The following is a 22,916-nucleotide window of genomic DNA, read 5'->3' on the forward strand; positions in this document are numbered from 1 at the left end:
TGTCTCCCACTTCCTCTCTGTTGTGTGTCAGTCAGTGGTCCAGTGATAGATGTGTTTATCAACTCAGTGGTGAAGGCTGAGGAATAAAGAGGGGAGCAGATGTTTGCAGCTGCAGACCAGATTATGGGGTGGAGTGGATGTTTGGGGAGCATGCCGAGTTTGTGTGCACACGGAGCTTCTAGAGGGTTACAGGGGGGTTACAGCGGGTTAGGGTGGTGGCGGGAGAGGTGGGGTGGGGAACTATGACTTAAAGGAGTCTTTCCTCTGAAGTGTCTGCCAGCATGCACCCCAGCAAACACAATCACAAGTCTCGTTGGTTCTGCTAGCTGAACTAATGAGGGCCTACACGTTGAGGGCAGGGGCTTTGATGTTCTGCGTAGCTGGCTCCTCTTGTTTTCTCTCCCACTCTCCTTCGTTGCCTGTCCCACATCAAAAATGAAAGGGGAGTTGAGAAGCAGATGTTTTGAGGCATGAATTTATACAGAGTACACTTTATTCACCCCCTTCTCCACACCCCCATTTGTCGTTTGCTTCTGCATCTCTACTGTACATACAGCAAGGATATATCTCCCTATCTTTATATCCAACTAAACACACTAAATCGCCTTACTTTATACATATAATCATCCTGTCAATCAAAGTGGGTAACTTTTATCTCTCCTAACTTCCTCTCTCTGCCTCCCTCTCTTTAATTTCAGCCCAGTCTGGTTGTCATTACTCGGGGGCATTCAATGTGTTGCTATGCATGTGTCTACGTCTGCAGTGATGAGGGGGAGAATGGGAAAGAGAGAAAAAGAGCGCAGAGAGGGAGAGAAACCAATTCCAGACTGTCCACCAACCTCTGTCTCACACATGGGCGAAACAGTGACAGGAAATTCCCTTTCGAAGCAGCTCCAGGGTGAAATGATAAAGGAATGAAGAAATGCAAACCAGAAATCCATTCCCTTATCATTCTATATGAGTCACCGTCTCCCTTTTATTACCACACTAAATACCAATCCAACAACAGTTGATTCAGCCATTGGCACTACCATTCCCCACGAGTTGAGGGATATATTGACAGGAGTCAACTTATTTGGCACTAAATCCTATATGGCAGACTTTGCATGAAGATTGGATCATCTCAGATATCGAGGAATGCTGCCGTCGTAAATTCAGTCAGGTGTTGACGTGAGAGTTTTGCTAAATCTGCAGTGTAACAAGAATGAAAGTGCAAATCACTCAGGTCACCAGGAGTTCTGTCTGACAGTTCATATGTGCGCACCAGCATGCATGTTTTTGATTGTGCGTCAGTAGTAGTATGCAAGTGTCTTTGTGCATGTGTTTGTGTGCCTGTGTTTATGTTTGGGTGATCTGTCTCCCAGGTAGCAGGGACGACACAGGGTCCCACGTGGTTTCGCGAGTCCCTTCCTTGGCTCTGAACTCTGGACAGATGATCCCCTCAGATGCTCGCACAGCAAAGACTGGTACTCTCTGCTCTCTTGATGCTTCTCGCCAGTAATAAAAGTCATATTTTAAGGAAACAATATCCTGCAGCCATAAAAAAATCTTCTCTCAGCATGAAGTGGCCATAAAAGGCTCTCACCTCCCAAATCTGTAATGCGTAGAACTCATCCCCCCCATTTACACAGAAACACACACACACACACACACACACACTTCAGCATCAGCACAAGGCACAAAACTAAAGCAGGTCCATCTCTCACTTTGACATGTACTACATGTGGGAAGAATCTATGGAGTGCTCGGACTGATGAAATCAAACAAAAGACAAAAGCAAGGACAGAATAAAATTGTTGAGTCATGATTTCAAGGAAAGGTCAGGTGACACACATTACAGATACATTCATGAAAAACATCCCCACCAGTGACCACTCCTGTGAAATTACTATTGTTACAATGGTTTAAATGAATCAGAATGATTAGTTGTTCAGCATAAGAAATTCAAGGACTGACTTTGTCTCCAAATCTTTCCCATCTTGAGTTTTACAATTACACAAGTTGAAGAAGCTTATGTGCTTTCTGTCCTTTTATATAAGTCCTTTGTAAACCACAAACAACACTGTCCCCTATCTGTCTTCTTCTATTAGTAAAACCCAAGATTTAAGTACTATATGTACTGTTGCTCTGTTCGTGTCACAAGTGCAAAATATAAAAATATCTTGGAGATCATTGGAAGAGCCCAGTTAAATGTGAGATAAATTGCGATAAGACTTTGTTGTCTAACAGGACAAGTCTGTCAGTAACTACAACCAAAGAGACAGGCTCCAACACAATAATAATATTAATAACAATACATTTACAAATATACATGAACACATTAAAAAGCACAGCTACTATACAATGAATGAGTCAGCATGTAGACATTGAAATAGAAATGCTTCTCTGCTGTCTTTGTTTTGTGGGAAAGAAAAGATTGGGTATAGGCTGTTTTCATGGCTGAGAGGGCATGGTCTAAACAGACCATGGCAAGACAAATGACATGAGTCACCTCTTCAATCTCTGACTTGGCATTTTGAGAATAACAGCGGCTACAAAAAGAAAATAGATCCCAGATGATGGACCAAAAAAAAGGAAAGGGGGGTATAAACCAATTTTTTGGGACAGCTACACAAGGAGCAAAACAAACGCTCGAACAAAAGGAGTGGGCGAAGGGACAGGCTCGCCATCTTGAGTTCTGGATGGGTAAAGGCAACTGGGAGAACTGGAATCTACTTGCACACATTGACCCACTCTGTGAGACGACACTCCTCGCACAGCACGTAGCAACACCAGTGGAACCTGCAGTTGCAGCGCTCGCTGCGTGTCTGTTTCAGGATGTTGTGTCCGCGGCCGCAGCACAGCGAGCCGCAGCTGTCTGTGCTGTAGCTGGTTTTGTTGCAGATGCGTCCTTGTGTACCCGGAGAGTCTATGGACGCATCACGCTCACAGAAATCAGGAGACTTCTCAAAGTACACCAGCTCTCTGGACATGGTTCGACGGCGGCCTCCGTTGAGTCCCCCTGTGCTCCCGCTGGCGCTGTTTCCTGTTCGAGGGTTGAAAACCCCATTGTTCTTGTTCTGAGAGTTGACAAAGATGGCTGACAGGAACTTTTCCTTGAGTAGAGAACCCACAACCCGGAACTCTGGAGACACATGCCAGCAGGTCTTAAACTGACAACTGCCTGATGTGCCATGACATTTGCACTTCCTCTTCATGTTGTCAGTCACTATCTGTGTAGAGAAATGTAAAGGATGTAACAAATCAGAAATGCAACCCTGATGAGGATATATGCCAGTGAGTAGCGACAATGCCTCGGAGCAGCATCGAGAACACAGCGGACGAGCACGTTACTCACCTGTCGTCCCACCCGGTTGTTGTGTATCCTCATGCGAGCGTGGATGTCTCTTGGAGACCCTCGGGAGTCCAGCCAGTCCCTGGAAAAACGGTCCCCAAAACGGACGTCATGACTGCAGCCCCCCCACTCCCATGTCTCTTGCATGGAGCTAAGCTCATCTGGTAAAGGCTTGAGAGGGGCGGAGGGGTGGGTAGAGTGCAGGCTAGCGGGCAGGTCGCCATGGTGACCGTTTAGCTCTGAGGGTAATGACCGTGTCATGCTGAGGCCTACTCCACCCTTCTGCAGGGTCTGCAGCTGCAGCTGTGTGAGTTTCAGCCGGATCTTGTCATCGTCCTGGCGACGCTTGGCCTCGCAGCCACACCCCCGCAGCTTGCCCATGCTGCAGGCCGAGGCCACAGAGTGAGCCACACCCGCTGCCAAGAAGGCCAGAGAGAGGGCACTCTCACGAAAACCTGGTAGCAGGAGATACAGTTCACACTCAGCAAGTTGAAAATGATAAACAGTCCTGCATCTGTGTGCAGGACAATCCCTACTCTCATCCCTCCACCCACCCCCCCTAATTCTAGGTCCCATTTTGACCATCATTAGCTTGCCTCAGGCTCTCACCCCTGTTGAGGATGGTGTTTTGGTGGGGAAGCTTGCCAAGGCCCTCCAGTGAGGAGCAGTTCCAGCGCTGGTCCCGGAGCTGGTGCTGGCATTCATGAATGGCCACCTGGATGCCCTGAAGAGCAGAGGCTGTCACATCGGGGCTCCGCACACACATCCGCATCTGACGTTTACTGAGGCCTGCCAACCTCAGGCACACTGAGTTAGGTGTTAGCACTGGATCTCCTGCCACCTTCAGGCTGAGGATATCATTACACAGCACCCTGCAGAGAGGGAGAGAGAAAGTGTGTGTGTGTGCGTGGGGGGGGGGGTCCATTAGAGCTGGTCAGGAGTTCATTATTCAATGCAATTCATTAGCAATGGAAAGTTGTTTTGGATACTTAAGAAAATAAAAAAAATACAAAACCAATACTACAAAATGTATCTAATCTCTAAGGGCTTTCCCAGACACACATAGCATTTCAATTTGTTAATCAATTGCACAAGTATTTACTACAGAGTTTCTACAGATGATGCTTACGAGACAAATATAATTCTAAACAGATCATCCAGCAGTAAAGTTCCAAAAGTGCAAGTTACTTGACAAATACATCTTTTGGAGAATTAACAATAGTGGGATTGTTAATTCCTTAATCAAAAAAGAAAAAAGATTGATTCCAATGCTTCAATATTACACAAATGAAATCAAAGCCAGATGTTTCACTTTTTAACTAAATATGTAAAATATTCGTTTAAATCACAATTACAGTCATACACAGTAACTTCCCTCAAATCTGGTCGAATTCCATGTAGCAAGAAACCGCATGTAACATCAACTCTTCAGGCGCTCTCAAGTGCACTCACGTTAATGCAGGTGACATAAGAGCTGCTGCCAAAATCAGGAATTGGTCCCAACGGAGTTTCTTTGATAGCTCCATTTTGTTAAAACTCTTTCGCGACGTGACATTAAAACACTGGTAATAAAGTCCTATACTGAATAAGAATATCAAAAAAAGGAGAAGAGTGGAGTATTATCGATGGAGCGCCAAACCGAAGAGTGAAGAGGAAGAACGGAGGAGCTCGGGGGCGAGAGTAAACGGGAGGGGGAGAGAAAGAGGGGAGGGGAGATGCCTCCACAGGCGTCTGTTTGCAAAATATTGGACAACAAGAAAGTTGGATCACCAGTTGATCATTTTATCATTTGAGAGTGTGTTTTATTCGTCAAGGCGTAAAATTACTTCTCCAAACTTTTACGCGCACCACAAGCCGTGCTTTGAAATACTCTGTTCCTATAAAATGTAGCCTATTTATTAGCTATATTAATATGAATGTATTCAGACTTGCTTTTTATTGGTGGGTCGGTGGATTGTGTAGGATTGACTTTCATTTTTAGAGAGAAAGAACAAAGAAACGCTCGGTAAAATGAAATATGGAACGTCAAAGAAGATTTTGTCATAAAAAGGGGTGAGTTAAATGATGGATGGGGGGAGGGGAGGGGTGAGCTGCTGGTTCCACTGTACGACAGGGAGGGAGGCAGCAGCAGGCAGGCGGCTCCGCTAACAGACCCTCTAACAATACTGTTTTAGGCATGTGCACCCCTTCCTCCCACCTCCATCAGAGCGGCTGTTCATCATTGTTGTGTTTGAAACAACTTCACTTTGTCACTCCAAAGTCTTTATTTCTGAGTATAAAATTATATATACTACATAAATTACAGAAAGGACTTTTGTGTGAATATTAATCCCATTATGGCCTCACGCTCCAACAAAACGCGTGATAATACGTAGGGCCATGATGACTTTTAAATACATATTATGCTTATTTAAGATCGCTAAACAACATCTCAATTATCTATTCAAATTCGTTTCCCATGCTCAGTAATGACTTGGCCTATGAAACCAGATACTCAGGCTCTATGTCAGGACTTTGTGCTGTGACAGCTCGCATCCAATCAATTAACATATTTATCCATTAAGCATTTTAAACAATATCTAATGCTGAATAAACGGGCCAATCACACATATAGTGAGACAACTAATTATATCACAAATGTTTTCTCAAACCGGACGGAATAATAGACACTGGTGTTTGAATCGAGAAGGTGCATGTGCTTTACTTTCATAAAATTGAGTTAAAACCCCCCTCGAACACGGTTCGCATAGTGACACCAATTCACCTAATCTCCTTCCATTGCCTAAGCTGCAGCAATGAAAAGTGCATTAGCATTCTGCCTTGGCGTGTATATCTAAGTGGCTTAAAAAGTGATTTGAAGTTGATTTGTATATAAAAGGCCCCCTTTATCCGGATTGAAGCTCTAATCTGCTCGGTGTCGCATGACTGCTCCAGGAAACTCGTTTGAGCACCTTCATATAAGGCTGGAGTATAAACGTAGGATGGCTGTCATTAAATCCTTCTTACAAAAGCCCACTTCCTTTTACTGTCATCTGAAGGAACGAGAGAGAGAGAGAGCGATGGAGAAGATGGTGTGTGTGTGTGTGTGTGTGTGTGTGGGGGGGGGGGGGGGGGGGGGGATTCAAGATACAACCTCTGCAGTGGAACATGCAAATTAGAAGATACATGTCACATAATGAAACATTCGCCCATGAACCAACATGGAGAAATTTGGGGACAGTGAAGCCTGCTCCTAGTCTGGGGAGAGATGCCGCAAAGTGGCTCAAGCTGTGATTACACTGGGCTACATGTGCGTCGAGGGAGGTCTGCAGGCCAGATGTTTGGAATGGTTTTTATTCTTACTCGTCCCCTCTTTTCCTGGTTCATCATACATCAAGCTTCTGATTGGAGGCCGTATTTCACCTCTCCCGCGCTCGAAAAAAAAACACTTAAGTAGCCCAGCAGGCAGTGTGAGTTATATGACAACTAAGATATTATTGCGTCTTTCTACGTGCAAGTGTCGTTGTGCGTGTGCGCGTGCGTCTTGAGCTATTAAGACTGGTGAAAACTTCGTTTATTGGGTCTGATCTAAATCATCTAAATATGAATCTAAACATTTTATGAGGGACCATATTACGAGTCCCTCGTAAAATGTTTTAATTAATAGTTGGTCTCATAATGTAAAACGATGTTTTTAAAGGGATTAGTGTAAAAAGGAAACGAAGTGAACAGAAATGTCCTTAGTCACTGCACATTTTGGGAGCGCATTTGGAGAAAGGAGGAGGAGATGCGGTTAGGGAGTAGGCTAATCCAACCACCGGGTAAAAAAGGGCAGTTTTAGATGGCTCATATTCCGCTGTTACTGTATTGCACCGTGACACCAGCTTTGAGCAGCGACCGAGCACCAAACCAGGCGCACCCACAGCATCTGTACCAACACTGCTTCAGGGGCACTTCTTCTTTCTGCAAGACTGGATGGAAGAAAGCGCACGGCCAGTGGGAAAGTACTCTCAGCCGCACACATTTACAGGGAATCGATTATGTGATGACCGTGAGATTCCACAAGTAAAATGCGCAACTCTTTGGATTGTCCTATTTTTTCTATTACTTTTTTTTTGTGTCTGCCCAGTTGTGTTTCCTTATTCATTGTGCGCCCTATGAAGAGCATTAACTATCCCTCCCTCCAATCCTATTGAAAAGGCTCCGAAAAAAAACAGAGGGAGATGAGAGCAGCAAATCCCTTTTTTATTCCCCTCGTAGCGCTCAATAAGAGAAGAATGTGTTGCCTATCAGTCACCGAGGGGATCAAGTCTTCGGGACTGTCCCACGCGTTCAATGCGCCGTGCAGAGCATCACTGAGAGAGACAGAGTGAAGAGGACTGCAGCAGCAGCAGCATCCTGCCTGGACACTTCACATCATTTAGCAACTTGTCTCCACTCAAGATCCATTTAAGTCAATTAGGGCGGTCTGCTTCTCTCACCATCAAAGTCCTCTTACCGGACTGTGTCGTGGTGAGTATACACCTTTCAGCATTTTGACCATAATTCATTAGATCCTAATCAGGGTGCCAAATTAACTAAATTATTTGTTTTCGTCCAACAGCCAATGTTCACATTTTTACCAAATTTTACCAGCCATGCAATATATTACCAGTGTTATTTTTGGCTTGTGAGTGAAGCAAATATACCAGCCACTTGTATAATTTACTAGCATTTAGCTGGTGGATGGTGCTAATTTTGTACTCTGATGATAATGATAAAACATATTATTGTATGGAAACAGTTGGAAGCAACTGAGATGTGGAAAGACTGTGAGAAGGCTTCGGTCTATTTCTTTCTTGTTTTTAGGCCGATTGTTTATTTTAAAGCTATATTCATTATGTTACAAAGTGTGCATATCTGTGCTGGAGTGAATAAATCAAAGCCATTTGGAACTAGACTATAACTTGGTCTGAACTGAATAGATTTAACATTTTTTTCCTTCTCGTATTTGACTTGAAGACACGATGAGGAGTCTGGCGCTGCTGTTAGGGGTGAAAGCCGCCTGCATGTTGCTGGTGTCTTCGCTCTCAGGCACAGGGGCCGTCAACAACAGCGGCCGGTGGTGGTGAGTTCACCACATAGCCTCCTACACTCATTTAGTTATCATCAGAATCCTACTATTGAAAACTGCCTTTTTTAAACGCTTGGTTTGAGCGGGGAAGATCCTGCGCTACCGAACGAACGGGGTTTTATTGGGCTGCCACATTCCATGCTGCATGCTGGAAATAATGTGCTAGTTTTGGCTCCGTTCACATCTTCTGTTCAGCCTTTGAAAAAAGAGAAACCGCATGATGTTAAATCATGTGGGGTTTATTTTTCAACGTATTGTCAATTTAGTGGAATTACAGCAGACTATTAACAAATTACATTTGGTTTACCTTTTGGATTTGATCTCTCTCTATCTCTCTCTCTCTCTCTCTCTCTCTCTCTCTCTCTCTCCCTCTCTCTCCTTCCCTGTCATTTGGACTTTGTGGTTTGGACACGAGACATTTTTCAGTCCAATGTGGGATAAATTAAATATAAATTATTTCATCAAGTATACTAGCCTAAGCTACTGTACATTGTTCTGTCTGTACAGCGACCTAAAAAGTAAAACTGATAATTATTGTGTTATGGAAAAGAAAACTAAAATAGAATCTGTAGTTTGAGTCAGTGGGCATGTTGTCTTGCTTTTGTTTAAAAAACTGTGGGTTGGGTTTGTTGAGGTAATGATTTAACGAAAGATGTTGTCGTTTTGCGGCGTCATTAGATGGACAGTATTTGCGCACAACGTCAGGCGTTTACAAATATTTATATTTTTATATTTAAATCAACTGAAATCCAAGAAAACACAGGAGTAAAAAAAAGACACCGCGGAGTTGTTGGAATGAAGAAAACATCAAAAAAGACGGCCCTATTATTAATGTTCCCAGGCCTCGCCACCACACAACTGCTTTTCCGGATATTAATGCTTAACAGAAGAAGCAGCCATTACACTATAAGTGAATCAAAAAAATGTTGACACAGAAATCTCTCATAAATTGCCAGCAAATCAAATGGAAAATTAAAAAGCCTGTTTACTGAATCACTCAAACTAGAAAGGTTCTGAATCCTGACCACTACAATGAGTACATTAAAGCAAGGTTAAGTGATCTGAAATGTGTATAAAACTGGAGAAGCGCAGGTTCAATATATGGACACAAATGGCTATAAAACCAAATAAAAGAATCTGATATGATGTGGCAGACGGTCAACACACATTGAGTTTTTAACATTTGTGGTAGAGAACATTTTGCCTTTACACCATAAACCTAAAGGCCTAATGTTTATTGACTTTTGACCTTTTCACAAGTTAGATTGGACATTCTCATCTAAAATTGTAGCCCACTTCTACTAAGCTTTTTGGTATATCACATGAGACAGAAAATGAACAGAAAAGAAAAGACAGGAAAACACAGATGCAAACATGTTAGGGAGGATTTCCTGTGAGTACGCAACTTACAGGGCATTACAGATGCTTAATATGTAGCAGAAGAATATGGTTACAAGCTCTAAAAGTGAAACTGACACGTCATTTTATCCGGTTCAGACCCAAGTGATTTATTAACAGTAAGACAAATATAATGTCATGTTATTTGCCAAGCTGAAAATCTGCATTCTGACTTAGAGACTATCCTCATTGGCTTGAAACAATGTGTCACTGGTGTGCATAATGAGAACTGTAATTTTAAGAAGGCACACTCATGAGATGCCAAGACACATTAGTTTAATAGTTTAGAGGGTCACTTGTGAGTCCTCGACTCTGATTTCTCTTGTCCTTCTTTTGTGCTAGGGGAATTGTCAACGTGGCCTCCTCATCCAACCTCCTCACCAATTCCAAAAATGTGCAGTTGGTCCTGGACCCAAGCCTGGCCCTACTGAGTCGTCGCCAGCGCCGGCTGATTCGGCAGAATCCTGGCATCTTGCACGCCATTGCCGCTGGGCTGCACACTGCCATAAAGGAGTGCAAGTGGCAGTTCCGCAACCGCCGCTGGAACTGCCCGACCACCCACAGCCCGGCAGTTTTTGGGAAAATTGTCAATCGTGGTGAGCCTCTCTTGCCTTTCTCAACAGGCATTACTAAATATTTTCCCATTTGGCCAATAACTTGGCAAAGCCAAGTCTAGGAAGTTGGAATGGGTTCTGACTGGGAAGATTTGATGTTGTTTCTTTAGGTTGCCGAGAGACAGCGTTTGTATTTGCCCTTACCAGCGCAGGGGTGACCCACGCTGTGGCTCGCTCCTGTTCAGAAGGGGCCATTGAGTCGTGCACATGCGATTACCGCCGCAGAGGTCCTGGAGGGCCAGACTGGCACTGGGGCGGCTGCAGTGACAATGTAGACTTTGGCCGGATGTTCAGCCGTGAGTTTGTGGACTCCAGCGAGAAGGGCAGAGATCTGCGCTACCTCACCAACCTACACAACAATGAGGCTGGCAGAATGGTAAGGATTTGATACGCAAACATGCCATGATTGGCTGTTTTTGTCAGAACTCCCTAAAGCTTCACACGTATTTGTGATGTCCAATGTGTAAGATTTCATCAGTAGGCTTTGGTCTTCCTTTTTGCAGATTGTGTCATCAGAGATGCGTCAAGAGTGTAAGTGCCATGGCATGTCGGGCTCCTGCACCGTGCGCACCTGTTGGATGCGCCTGCCCAGCTTCCGCACAGTGGGAGACTTCCTTAAGGACCGTTTTGATGGTGCGTCCAGAGTTGTTTATGCCAACAAGGGAAGCAACCGTGCCTCTCACAGAGCAGACCCCCGACATCTGGAGCCTGAAAACCCGGGTCACAAACCACCATCTGCCATGGACCTGGTCTATTTTGAGAAATCACCAAACTTCTGCTCTTACAATGGCAAAACAGGCACTTTGGGAACTTCTGGCAGAACATGCAACAGCTCCTCCCCAGGCCTGGACGGATGTGAGCTGCTCTGCTGTGGACGTGGGTTTAAGACCTGGACTGAGAGTGTGACTGAACGTTGCCACTGCACCTTCCACTGGTGCTGTCATGTCAGCTGCTTGAACTGCACCAGTACACGAACGTTACACCAGTGTCTATGATCACAGGTGGAGTCCAAGTATATATATTGAGGCATATATGAAAGGCAAAGAACTTCTTAGCAGAGCAGGTAGTTGGCTGAGAAAGCCCATAGCACACAGGTGGTTTGAGATATTAGGTAGAAGCTAGAAAAGCTTCAAGTGATACAGGGAACTCTCTGTTACAAAGAGAAAAATCAATCAGTGTTTTTGAAAACGGAAAATGGAGAAAAGCACAAATATATGAACAGGGTATAGCGGTTGCATACTGTATGTGCTTGCTTCTTGCTGTTGGTGCTCAAAAGTAATACAATGGGTATTTAAACACTACAACCATGTTCACTGTGGATAAATAGAATTAGAAGAGATGAAAATGATGTGAGGGAGAAACGATTGCTGTAAACAGGTAATACTAGAGCCTTCTTCTCCCCCACTGAGGGCAAAGACTGGACACAATGTTTCACAGATGTTTCTGTGGCCAGAGAGCCACAAACATGTGCTCCGATAAACTGGTGAAGACCTCAAACAAGAGGGGAGTTATTTAAAAAAACAACTATGTTTTGTTTTCTTTTGCTGAAGTTTGGGTTCTCTCACGTGAAACTGTGTTAAGTTTATCTCCAGGGATGGGCAGTCTGTTCCCAACTTGTGTACTTAGGCCCTGGATGCAACCCAACCACTTATAGTTTCCTCACCACATTTGCCCTTTTTATTTAGATTTCTCTGGAGTTGAATACACCTCAACCCTGATTTGCCACTCTGACTTACCACAGGATGGTCCTGATGTTACATGACTGGGGCCGCTGGCCCGCCAAGGAAAATAGAAACTGAGTGAACAAATCTTACTGAGGCAATGTAATTTGAATGTATTATCAATACACTGAATATCATGGCATGAATTAATGTATTTTGGCAAATCCGATGGGGTCAGTTAAAACCTGCAGAATCTCACCATGCTCTCAAAATGAAAACTAATGCTATTCTCAGACATACATTGACAAAACAAAAAGACACAAAGTTCCTGTTAATACATGAGTGTAGCATCAAACTTGGTCCAGGTTTAAAGTAGGCTTATGTGTATTAATTCAAGCTCGGCTGTAAAAAGCAGATAATCATTTTTTTAAATTTTTTAAACAGCCTCTGCAGAAGAGATCATTCCGTATATCAGCTATGAGAACCAAAATGCTGTAAATACTAAAATGTATGAATATATTTATAATGACGTCATTTGTAAGTTTGCTGAATGATCTATGCACCTGTCAGTGGCTGGAGAATATGCCATCATTAGTGTAAAGTCAGGAGATGTTTTGGTCTTATGCCTTTTTCTGTTTTTGTGTAATGTAGCTGACACGAAACCAATTCTTACTAGAAACAGAACATTATCATGTATTTGCTTGTTTCCTGTAAAAAAAACACTTGTGTTCATGCACTGAATATTTACCTTTTTTTGTATTAGTGTAAATACAAAATATTTATTTCTGAGGATTTTTATACTGTTATAGAGAAATGTAAGAAAAGACTTTTTTGTAGATTTGAATCAACAGATTTAGGCTTCAGTTGGTTTTGTATTGTATGAGAGAACAATAAAGTCTATATTTTCAATTAAGTTACCCTCCTGAATGTGTCAAAAGATGCTATTATGTCTGTTGTAGTCTGTGTTTGAGATAGTTTTGACAACCAACCAAGTGAACATATAAGCCTGTCCCTGGGTGTCCTTTGCTTAATCCTATTACCACCACCAAAGCAGCCTCTTTCTCCGGCTCACAAAACATCTCTGCATCTGTGCTCCCAACCACAAGAGACAGCCCCTGCTTATCCAACCACATACCTTATTTTGTACAGTATAGGATTTTATACCATTGAATGCTTTGCTAAATTTGCTTAATGTCTTAAAGAAATAAAAGAAATAGCACAACAAATAATGAAAACCTAGAGTCTCCCCCAGCCCCTGGCAACCTGACTAACCACAGGAGTCTGGAAAGCTTTGCACGTTCTCCTTAGCCCACCACAGCACAGGAGCAGCCGGGGTCAACCAGATAGAGCACAGTAAGGTCACCAACACACACCCAAAAATACAAAGGTCCTATTAACAGAGCAACAAAGTTGTAGCTGTAAGGGCAGACAGGGTAACATAGGACCAAAGACAGGGATGAGGCATTTTCTAAATTACAGTCTTGATGTTACAGGGCAAAAGCAAAGGAAGACAAGGGAAAAAGGTTAAGTAATAAATTGAGCAGGGATTGGTCAGAATCTCAAAGAAAGTTGAAAGCTTAAATCTGTAAACCTAGGGGGATTAAGAGGATAAAAATGAAACAAAACAGAGCACACTGAATCATAATACTGCAAATGATGGGGTCACAGGACAGTGGACAGCCAGTTGAAACAAAAAGATGAGGACTGAAAATGTATATTGATTACAGAGTAACACAACTGACTGCTCCAAAACACTAATATTGCCAATACAAATGATTTGGCTTAAAGTACGCAAAGCAAATAGAGAAAAAGTCAGGAGAAAGCAAAAGCTCACAAATGTGAAAATGATACAATCCTTGCCTTGAGAGAAAATGAATAGGAGATCATGGATACACAGAAAGAAATAAAAAAATAGAAGTGGCAGACAGATTTAAGAAAAGAAAAGGGAAGCAAGAGTTCAAATCCCAGGCTTGAGAGTGAGGTGGGAGAGTTGGTAGAGAGTAAGTGGAGGGGGCGCTGCCTGTGGGAGTGCTGAGGAGTCAGTGATAATTAGCTCAATTAGTGACAAAGGCAGTGTAATAAATACCGACTTAGTGTCTGGGTCCCTGCTGGCCTCTCTCTGCGCAGCCTGCAATGTGGCCATGGCCTGACGGACAATTCATTAAACTGACAAAATACCCCACCGTCCAGGCGTGACGCAGCGAGTTAGCCCCCTACAGGCCCAGCTCATTGTTCTAATTGTCTGGGCTGGAGTCACTTTGTGGCCGCCCCCTCCTTCACCCACCCCGCCTTCACGCTCTGCCTTCAGAAAACCAATGGAGTTAATACCCCTACCTTACTCTCAAGTAGGTGATCGGCAGGTTGGGGGGAAAAAAGCAGTAAGAGTTCCTTGGGGTGGGGCGGCTGTTGGGGGAGGCAGTGGGATTAGCGAATGGAGGTTGCCCGGGAGTGCTGGGAGCAGCACCGATCGGAATGTAGGACAGATGAGTCCAGAAGCTCGGATGCAGGACAATGCGAGAGTTAATAAGGAAAGATTGAAGGGGCTGGCGACAATGGGCCGCCACCCGAGTCGAGATGAAATTGCTTCCGAGGATTACTGGGAGAGGGTGTGAGCGTTGTAGGCTTTTTTGTGTGAGTGTGTTTGGTTGGGCATTTTGGGTGCAGGGGCAGGGGGAGCGCTGGATTGATGGCTGCCCCTCTGGTTGGGGTGCAGGGGACCAGGGGAGGCTAACCGGCTGTTCCCACAGTCTGTTCTGCTGCAGACACCTTTGACACACGGGGCTGCCAGGCGGCAAGCAGGCAGCCATGGTGAGAAGGGCACAAACAAAAACAACAGCTCCAATACATAAGTCACTCTCTCTGGAAGGCTGGTGGAGAAGCACAGGCTGGAGGTGAGGGCGTTAAGGGGGGGGGGGGAGGAAAGAGAGTAGGAAAGTGTGACTGGAGGAACAAATAAAAAAAGAAATAGCGATGCCACAAAATCCTGTCAGTTACTGTATTGTCAATATCTTAAGATAATAACACACTGACATCCAGTTGTGGCTTGGATCACATTGTAAGTACAACATTTAGGCAACATTTACTTTGTCTCGTTCCCATTTTATCAGCTTTCTGGTGGTGTCTTTTTTGCAGTTACGTAACTTCATGACACTGAAAAATACAGCCCCACTGCCTGCATTTGACCTGAGAGTGAACAAATTTAAGAAAGGAAACAGTTTTCCCACATTGTGCTCCCTACAATATTTAGGTCAATCCCCACAGAACATACAGAGACGATAATCTGGCATAATGAAAGCACAGCAGCTTCATATTAAAATTCCTGCTAAATTGTGGATAAATGTTTGCCCGTTGGGTGGAGTTGGCTTTAATTTGAAGGGCGTATGATAAGGAATTTTGAATTGGGTTTGGGTCACCGCACTGAATGATAGGCTGCTCACTGTGGTTGGGATGGACAATGTGGCATGGCTTGGATCTGGTGCACAATACTGATTTGATTTCCTCTGGGCCTCAAAATTGTAATCCTAGCATTTAATTGTGAGCCAGGTTTCCAATTAATTAGGGCATTATTACAATGGCAAAACCCTTAAACTACTCATGTAATAATCAGAAGCATTTGTTTGGTGCCATTAAGTGACCATAGGGCTGTTATGTAATAAGATATGTATTCACAGCCTCATCATACACATATTATATAAATAAATTATAATCAACTGAACCTCACCTAAAGTTACAAAAAACTATAGAGCGGATTCAATTTACTCAAATTCAATTCCGACTTGAAAGAATAAAAAGAGTGTGCAAGTGTGCAAAAGTGTGTGTGTGCAGTTTGTGTACCTACCCAAGCCAGTGCGTGTGGGTGTGTGGATGGCAGCTGGGAGGCAGACACGGTCCAGGAGAATCGTCCCCTAGCAACTGACCTTTTCGGCAGATGGCAGTTCCAGAGTAACAGCCACCCAGCATCACAATGGCCATGGCCTCCTAACATCTCCATCACTTCATCATCTACTGGCTTGCCACAACCTGTCACACACAGAAGAGAGGGAAGGTTACATTCATCCCAGCATGCTTACACACATTCAAGTGTGCCCTCTTTTTTATCCTCTTGCTTCAAGTCCAAAACATTCCACACACATCAGTTTGGGTCTGCCATCGCCTATTTTCATGTTCCTGGGGTATGCAGCAGGGGAGTCGAAAGGGGATGACAGGAGGATAGATTTAGGAGAGACACGGCGGACACTCGCGGCTGTCCACAAACCTCCAGACACTCTCAAACCACTGTCTTCCGTTGTTGAGTTTTCTGCACAGGGTGGGAATGTGGACAGACCACTCGACCATGGTGAGCAATCAGTATGTCTGTGGTCAGGCTCTATGCCCCTTTGGAGCAAGATGGAGTGCTAGCCCTGCAGTAAAGGTGGGAGTGATATACATTTGCAGTGTTTTTACATGACATGCCAACACTCTACATATGTGTTCAAAGATGTTGTGAATAGGAGCCCCCTGTAACAGACATGAGTGAATAGGCATGGGGTGATAATACATTTTGAGATGTCAACACCCCGCACCCTCTGCACATACACAGCATGACCTCTTGATTGTCTTGGCTTCACGGCCCTTTTCTCTGTTGGCCCATTTTTGCGTGGATATTAAATAGTTTTTTCAACCTCAAGACTGCTGAGATAAACACCTCTTCACGTGAAACATCACTTCTAATGTAATATCTTGTGGTCTTCAGTCTATTGCAAACACTGAATGGTCAGCTTTAAGTACTGTTTGACCAAAAAATTGAAATGCAGAGGAAGCAGTTATTCAAGAAGAAAAGGCTAAATCCCCAATCACACATCTGTGAATGATTAACCTGGCAAGACCAGACAAGAGACAACAAACAGATGAAGTAGCATGTCAAAATCGGTTCCACAGGGATTAAGTGTTTTAGGTGGAAAACTGTGCGTCAGAGTGCGACTTTAAACCACTGTATATTCTGGAGGAGATCATATGCTAGCAAACACTGTTAGTCCTCCTGTAAACAGAGCGGTAATGACAGGGAAAGACGTTGGGCAAGGACGACCAACAGTAGAATATGTTTACAGAAATCTGACAATGTATGGGTACAGCACGGCAGCGTTTCAGCTCTGAGATCCACATAAAATTTGAGCACAAACTGTGGTGGAATCTATGTAACACAACATAAACCTGCACATCATTTCACCTGTCACTAGGGATGACAAATGACAGCAATATGTGTCTGGCTATTTGGGATGTTAACACTTCTCTTTATCCAAATGTACAACGTTTTTGTACAGTAATGTTTTACTTGCATAGATGTGAGATCATTTAGGCTGCACAGTGAAATATGACAAACCACAGCAAGTCAGAATTACTGTATTTGCACTTAAACAATACAGAATTACAGAGATTGTGATGTGTTTATTATCAGTTGGCCCACCTTGACATCATCTCGACCACAACATGCCATCTTTGAGTCAATAAACAGTACTGAGAAAAGATGTGTGGCCATTATCTCTCATCTAGTAATAGTGTTGGAAACAACAGAAGAAATGCTCAGTTTTTGGTTTTAATTACAAGCTGTTTTTTTTTTTTTACAGCGACAGTGGGCAAGGGCTCAGCACTGACACAGCAGTACAGGAATGTTTATTTGCTGCAGTTTAGGAGCTGAGTGGCTTGCAGGAACTATGACACATTCCTGTGTCACTGGCTGTCCCGCTCGCAGACACACTAACACATTTAAACACTGGCGCCCCATGTGTTGGTTCCCAGCTGCGAAGACACACACACACAACTATTTCCTCCTAATGTGTCCTGCACACATCCTCAGAATGTGGCACCTCTGGAATCTGTAAGCAAGCTCAAATCATATGCTCACTCATGGCAACTTAGTGTGACATGACTTACTAGGCCCAACACTTCCCCTCTTTGTGTGTGTGTGTGTGTGTGTGTTTGTGTGCATGTGCGCTAATATGTGTTTGAGCTCACTTCCATGTCTGTGTGGCTGGCAGCACACACCTCTCCATCTTGCCTTCTGCAGTTTTATCCATTATTCCCTGCATCTGGCAGCCACGGCCTGTAAAGAAGACATTTCTCTTGGCGACTGTTTTTTAAAGGCAGTGACACAGGGGACAGCCAACCACAGGAGCCACACATCTTCCAATATACATGCTCACTGAGAACTGCTTGCATAACAGAACCACCCCATTCTCCCTCTCCCATCTCAAAACACACACAAGTTCTTTCTCAATGTCACACTCACACACACAATACTGCTCCCAGCCGTCGTTGTCTCTCTGCAATATAATCACCCAAGCTTTGAGGGCTAATCACTTCCAGAGCAAGAACTGTCCTACAAACTGTGCCAGCAGCTTTTCAGTACATTTTGCACCCTAAAACGTTCCTTCTGGACCCTAAATTGATATTGTGTGAGTGTAAAACATGAGCTGGGTTAGATACGGAGTGACATTAAATGCTGCATGTTGTTGACGTGAGCAGTGTCCAAAGTGAAGAGTTAAATAAGGAAAATTGCTCTGTAAATGTCATCATTTGGGATGCTAAAACTAACAACAAATCACAAAAGGGTTCTGAACTCTCAACATTGCCTTTCAGAGGAGAATACTGAAAGATTCATTGCATGTTGAGTTCACCTGATTGTGGCCTTGGTTGACACTCAGTTGCTGAAAAATAAACACATTGTTTGCATAATTGAAATGGCACAATACATTCATTAATTAATATCACATGTCAGGGTACAGCTGCAGTAAGCAGCTTCTCTGAACTGCAAGTATTTTGGGACTGGGAGACATATCTGCTTTGCTTGGCTGCTAGTCATAAACTTCTCTGGCATCTGGATCTTCTAAAAAGACAAATATGTGTGTTAGCTTGATGGAATAATTGTTCTGATTTTGATTGGCTACCGGCAACACATTCATCTAGCAGCCAAAAGATTTCTTTCTTTCATAAACAATTTATATTATATATAAATTGATTTCAGCTTGATTCACTTTTCAGAAGATAGGTTGAAGGGGGAGGCTCATGAAGAACTGTAGGGTGCTAGGCAGATGTGGGTCTAGTGAATTGTACACTGTTTTGTCCGTACATTAGTTCGGGTACAAAGGTGTGAGTGCTCACCTGCTTTTGTATTGCAGGGGTCTGGAGTTTTCTTTAAGGATCTCCTTCCTTGTTTATAGTTGACTGAAGACCCTTCCTTCTTCACCTTCATCTTCAAGGTTGTACAGAACCTGGCATTCTCCCCTAGAAAATAAATGATAAGGATAGGAGATTACTTAGTTATCCCCTGGGGGAAATTCAACCTGACCTATTCTATCTGTTTATGAGTTTGTTTCGAGGAAATGGGGCCTCAAACAAAAACACCTCCATTAGCCCAGCTGGTAAATCCAACATCTTCCAGACAGATCTTTAGTCTACCATTTCCAAATGAACAACTTTCAGGTTTAGTAAACCGATGCCAAATACAAAATCACCAAAACCCCAGTAGTCACCATATTAACCTTCATGTGAAGTGTGAGGAAACAGTCTGCTAACGATAAGTTAAACACATACTGTGTCTCGCCTTGTGTGGCAGTCTTTGTGTGTTTTTATCTACTGTGCATCACAGGTCACCCATGAAAGTATAGCAAATCAACTCAGTGGAAAGCTTTGAAACTTGCTAGCGTTTGACTTGAAAATGATTAAAGGCTGCCATCTAGTGGAATTAGTGTCAAATTACAAACGAACTTTTGCATTAGTGCAATATCAACCCACCTGTAAGATAGTTATGAAGAATGAAGCAAATGCATAGGCTACAAAGGAAGATACATTGCTAATGTTTTCTTAGCTAGCTATAGGTAAAGTAAACAGATGATGACACTAAAGAACGGTTAGTTACCGGAAGTTCAGTTCGGTTCCTTCTCAGGACGACGGAGCAGTTTTTTTTACTTTATTGTGTAAAGAGCATAAAAACAGTTCGGCATCAAGATAAAAGTTATGTCTTCGCTCTCTTTAAGGCGATACATTCTTATCAGGATATATGTAGGCCTACAGCAACATAAAAATAAGAATTATTAAATAAAAAACAACGGAAGTAGAAATTAAATAGCCTAAAGGCCTACTAATAAAAAACTTAAAGGTAGGCAATATTACCTGTATTAAAATCCTGTAGCATATCAGTGAACACTTTTTTATTTATAATTTGGATTAACTCAAAATATTTCCTAAATTCAATTCTGATTGAACATAGATTGAGAATTTTTTTAATTCCCAGAGCAATCTCATATTAAAAAATGATATTTTTTAATATGAGAATATATGTAGAATATATTCTACAACTGGACCTAAACACAGAAACAGAATAACTAAACTAAACTAGAAGATAACACTTGGCCACCGTAGGCTATGCCTTTTTTTGTGTTCCAATCAGCCTATATTTAAAAAAAAAGATAAATAAGCATTAGCTAATATATTATAGGTTCCTGCTTAATTTAGTGATTGTTGAAGAAGTTCTCAGTTTTTCTTGTGCACCTACGCTATTTTAAACAGAGACATCGTCTCGATTCCGGATGTTAGGTAACGTTGTTAACTAACACGAACTGTTTCAGCACAGTCATCTGTAGCAGGACGTATACTTACTGATGAGCTTTAAATACAGTCACATAGCGTGGAATTTAATCGTTGACAAAAAAATCTGATCATAGTTGTCCTAATAGAAATACTTGGTTGAGCGGATGATCCTTCGATCACTCCATACTGGGTGGTGGCGGCTGCGCACTATTTCCTTGTTTGCCAATCACTAGATAACAGAAGAAGAAATCGAGGAGGAGAAGAAGAGAACTTGAGAGAACAAAAACAATGTCAAACTGAGATGGCCTTGTTTCATGGTTGAATGTGCATCTGTGGTGCACACATGTTTAATGTTATAGTTCATGTTGATGTTGTAGACCAAAAACAGAGAGAACAACAATGGGACGTGGTTATAAGTGCAGGTAGGCATCGTGTTCATCATCATGTTCATTTGCATCATGGAGGTTTATACTGGCCGAGTGCCCAAAGACCATCATCAACAGTTTGTCACGAGGAGCATGGTGGGTGATGCCACCCTGTGGGACATCACTAATGCCAGGGGGACTGGCAGACCACCTAAAATAAAATACAGCTGTGTGTTGTGTTGGTTGTGTTTTGTTGTGGAACATCACCTCAAAAGATTTCATGTTACACAGTCACAGTGCGTGTGCAAGTGGATGACACAGAAATGCTGTAGGCTAGTTGTCTCTTCATTAATGGTATGATTAACTGATCAGAAATTAAGATAACAAACTATTTTATCAATTTCCCCCCATATTTTAACAAGGACCTCTTAAGCAGCGCTCTGCTTGTTTCAAATGACAGGATGCTACTCTAATTACGATCAACAATTATTTCCATAATATATTAATCCATCTATAATTTATTTGATTTTAGTCTATAAAATGACAGAATATTGTAAAAGAAAAAATGCCTATTATAATTTCTCTAAGAACCTAGGGGTGACACCTTCACAATGCTTGTTTTGTCCGACAAGCAGCCGAAAAAAACAAATATATTAAACTTACACTGATACACAACAGAGAGGAGCAGCACACAGGCTAACAGACACGAACAACACACGGCGTATGTGCCAGGGCTTGCAATCCTTCAATCACTACAACAAGATCTCCACGCGCCTGTGACGGCAACGTCTCTCCCGAAATCACCGAATTACTTTTGTTAACATTTCAAAGCCATAAACGAGACGCCCACCAGGAAGTCCATCATTGGGACCCTTGGGGCCCCTCTCTCCTCCTCCATCCATGACATTTACACAAAACACTGCACAAACAGAGCCTCCATACAAAAGGAATATCTTCTTCCTCCATCCATCAGACTCTTAAACACCCTGCTGCCCCCCCCCCCTTTTTACACACACACACACACACACACACACACACACCCCTCTTTTTCTACACATTCACATGTCACTTCATGACCTCCCCTGGACCATATCTGACTACTTGTACCTTAATACATAAATATCCATAAACTGCTTTTACTGTTGTTTATTGCAATATTACTTTGCATTTGTTTACATTGGTTTACACTAATTGTACTTACTTTTATTTACATTTGTATTTATTTTTTCTATTATTGCACTACATGTTTGGTATTGTACTAAATGTTTGTACCTTGTTTTGTATCTTGTTCTCTACCCGTTCTTGTATCTTGTTGTTTGCATCTCAATTTGTCTCTTATTTTATGTGATGAGCTCAAAAGGTACATTGAAAGTAGGAAAAATACGTTAAAGAAATAAAGAACTTCCTGCAGCCAGCTATTGTGTATTAGTGCTTCGTTGGGTTTATCATGCAAAAACAAACAAATTAGAGAAGCAATCAGAGGAGCATGCTTTCTAAAAGTTTCCTTTTAAACAGGTAGGGATTTCCTCCTAACTGTAAATTCAACATATTCACAAAGGGATTGCAAGGAGATCTTTTCCTCAGAATTGTAAAGCTGCACATTCCACAAGTACATATGTTTCTCAAGTTGTGCCATATCCTAAAACTAGCTTTAATTATCCAAATGCTCAATCTTGTGTACATTGTACAGTTTAACAGCAGACTACTTTCATCTTATTAAGGTGTGAACGGTTTTTAAAGGCAGTGACAGCCAGACAGAATTGTTTTTTAATCTAGTGACGGTTGCACTAAGAAGTGGTTTTAAATAGCACATGTAGTCAAGGGGTAAAAAATTGTCTGTCATGATAAAAGACAAACTAGAACTCAACGATAGTATGGCATGTCTTT

The 22,916-nt window shown here is 42.6% G+C and overlaps 2 protein-coding genes across 4 annotated transcripts; one reads left to right on the top strand and one right to left on the bottom strand.

Moving 5' to 3' along the window:
- Window positions 1-1,782: 1,782 nt before the first annotated feature.
- Window positions 1,783-19,513, bottom strand: wnt10b (wingless-type MMTV integration site family, member 10b). 3 transcript variants are annotated; one of them, XM_034877037.1, is made up of 7 exons: window positions 19,237-19,513; window positions 18,414-18,515; window positions 18,091-18,178; window positions 15,938-16,119; window positions 3,944-4,206; window positions 3,338-3,789; window positions 1,783-3,212 (listed from the first exon to the last, which is right to left on the bottom strand). In XM_034877037.1, exons 4-7 carry the CDS (start codon window positions 16,069-16,071, stop codon window positions 2,712-2,714), a joined length of 1,350 nt encoding a protein of 449 aa, XP_034732928.1. In that variant the 5' UTR covers window positions 16,072-16,119; window positions 18,091-18,178; window positions 18,414-18,515; window positions 19,237-19,513; the 3' UTR covers window positions 1,783-2,711. The 3 variants fall into 3 exon arrangements, with proteins under 3 accessions (XP_034732928.1, XP_034732929.1, XP_034732930.1); XM_034877038.1 differs by lacking the exon at window positions 18,414-18,515; XM_034877039.1 differs by lacking the exons at window positions 15,938-16,119; window positions 18,091-18,178; window positions 18,414-18,515; window positions 19,237-19,513 and adding an exon at window positions 4,787-5,141.
- On the top strand, window positions 6,943-11,591 carry wnt1 (wingless-type MMTV integration site family, member 1). Its single transcript, XM_034877048.1, has 5 exons — window positions 6,943-7,825; window positions 8,315-8,420; window positions 10,167-10,420; window positions 10,549-10,814; window positions 10,942-11,591. The coding sequence occupies exons 2-5, from the start codon at window positions 8,320-8,322 to the stop codon at window positions 11,431-11,433; spliced, it is 1,113 nt and encodes a 370-aa protein (XP_034732939.1). The 5' UTR covers window positions 6,943-7,825; window positions 8,315-8,319; the 3' UTR covers window positions 11,434-11,591.
- Window positions 19,514-22,916: the final 3,403 nt, after the last annotated feature.

Source organism: Etheostoma cragini, chromosome 7 (assembly GCF_013103735.1).
Source record: "Etheostoma cragini isolate CJK2018 chromosome 7, CSU_Ecrag_1.0, whole genome shotgun sequence".
NCBI classification, from domain to species: Eukaryota; Metazoa; Chordata; class Actinopteri; order Perciformes; family Percidae; genus Etheostoma; species Etheostoma cragini.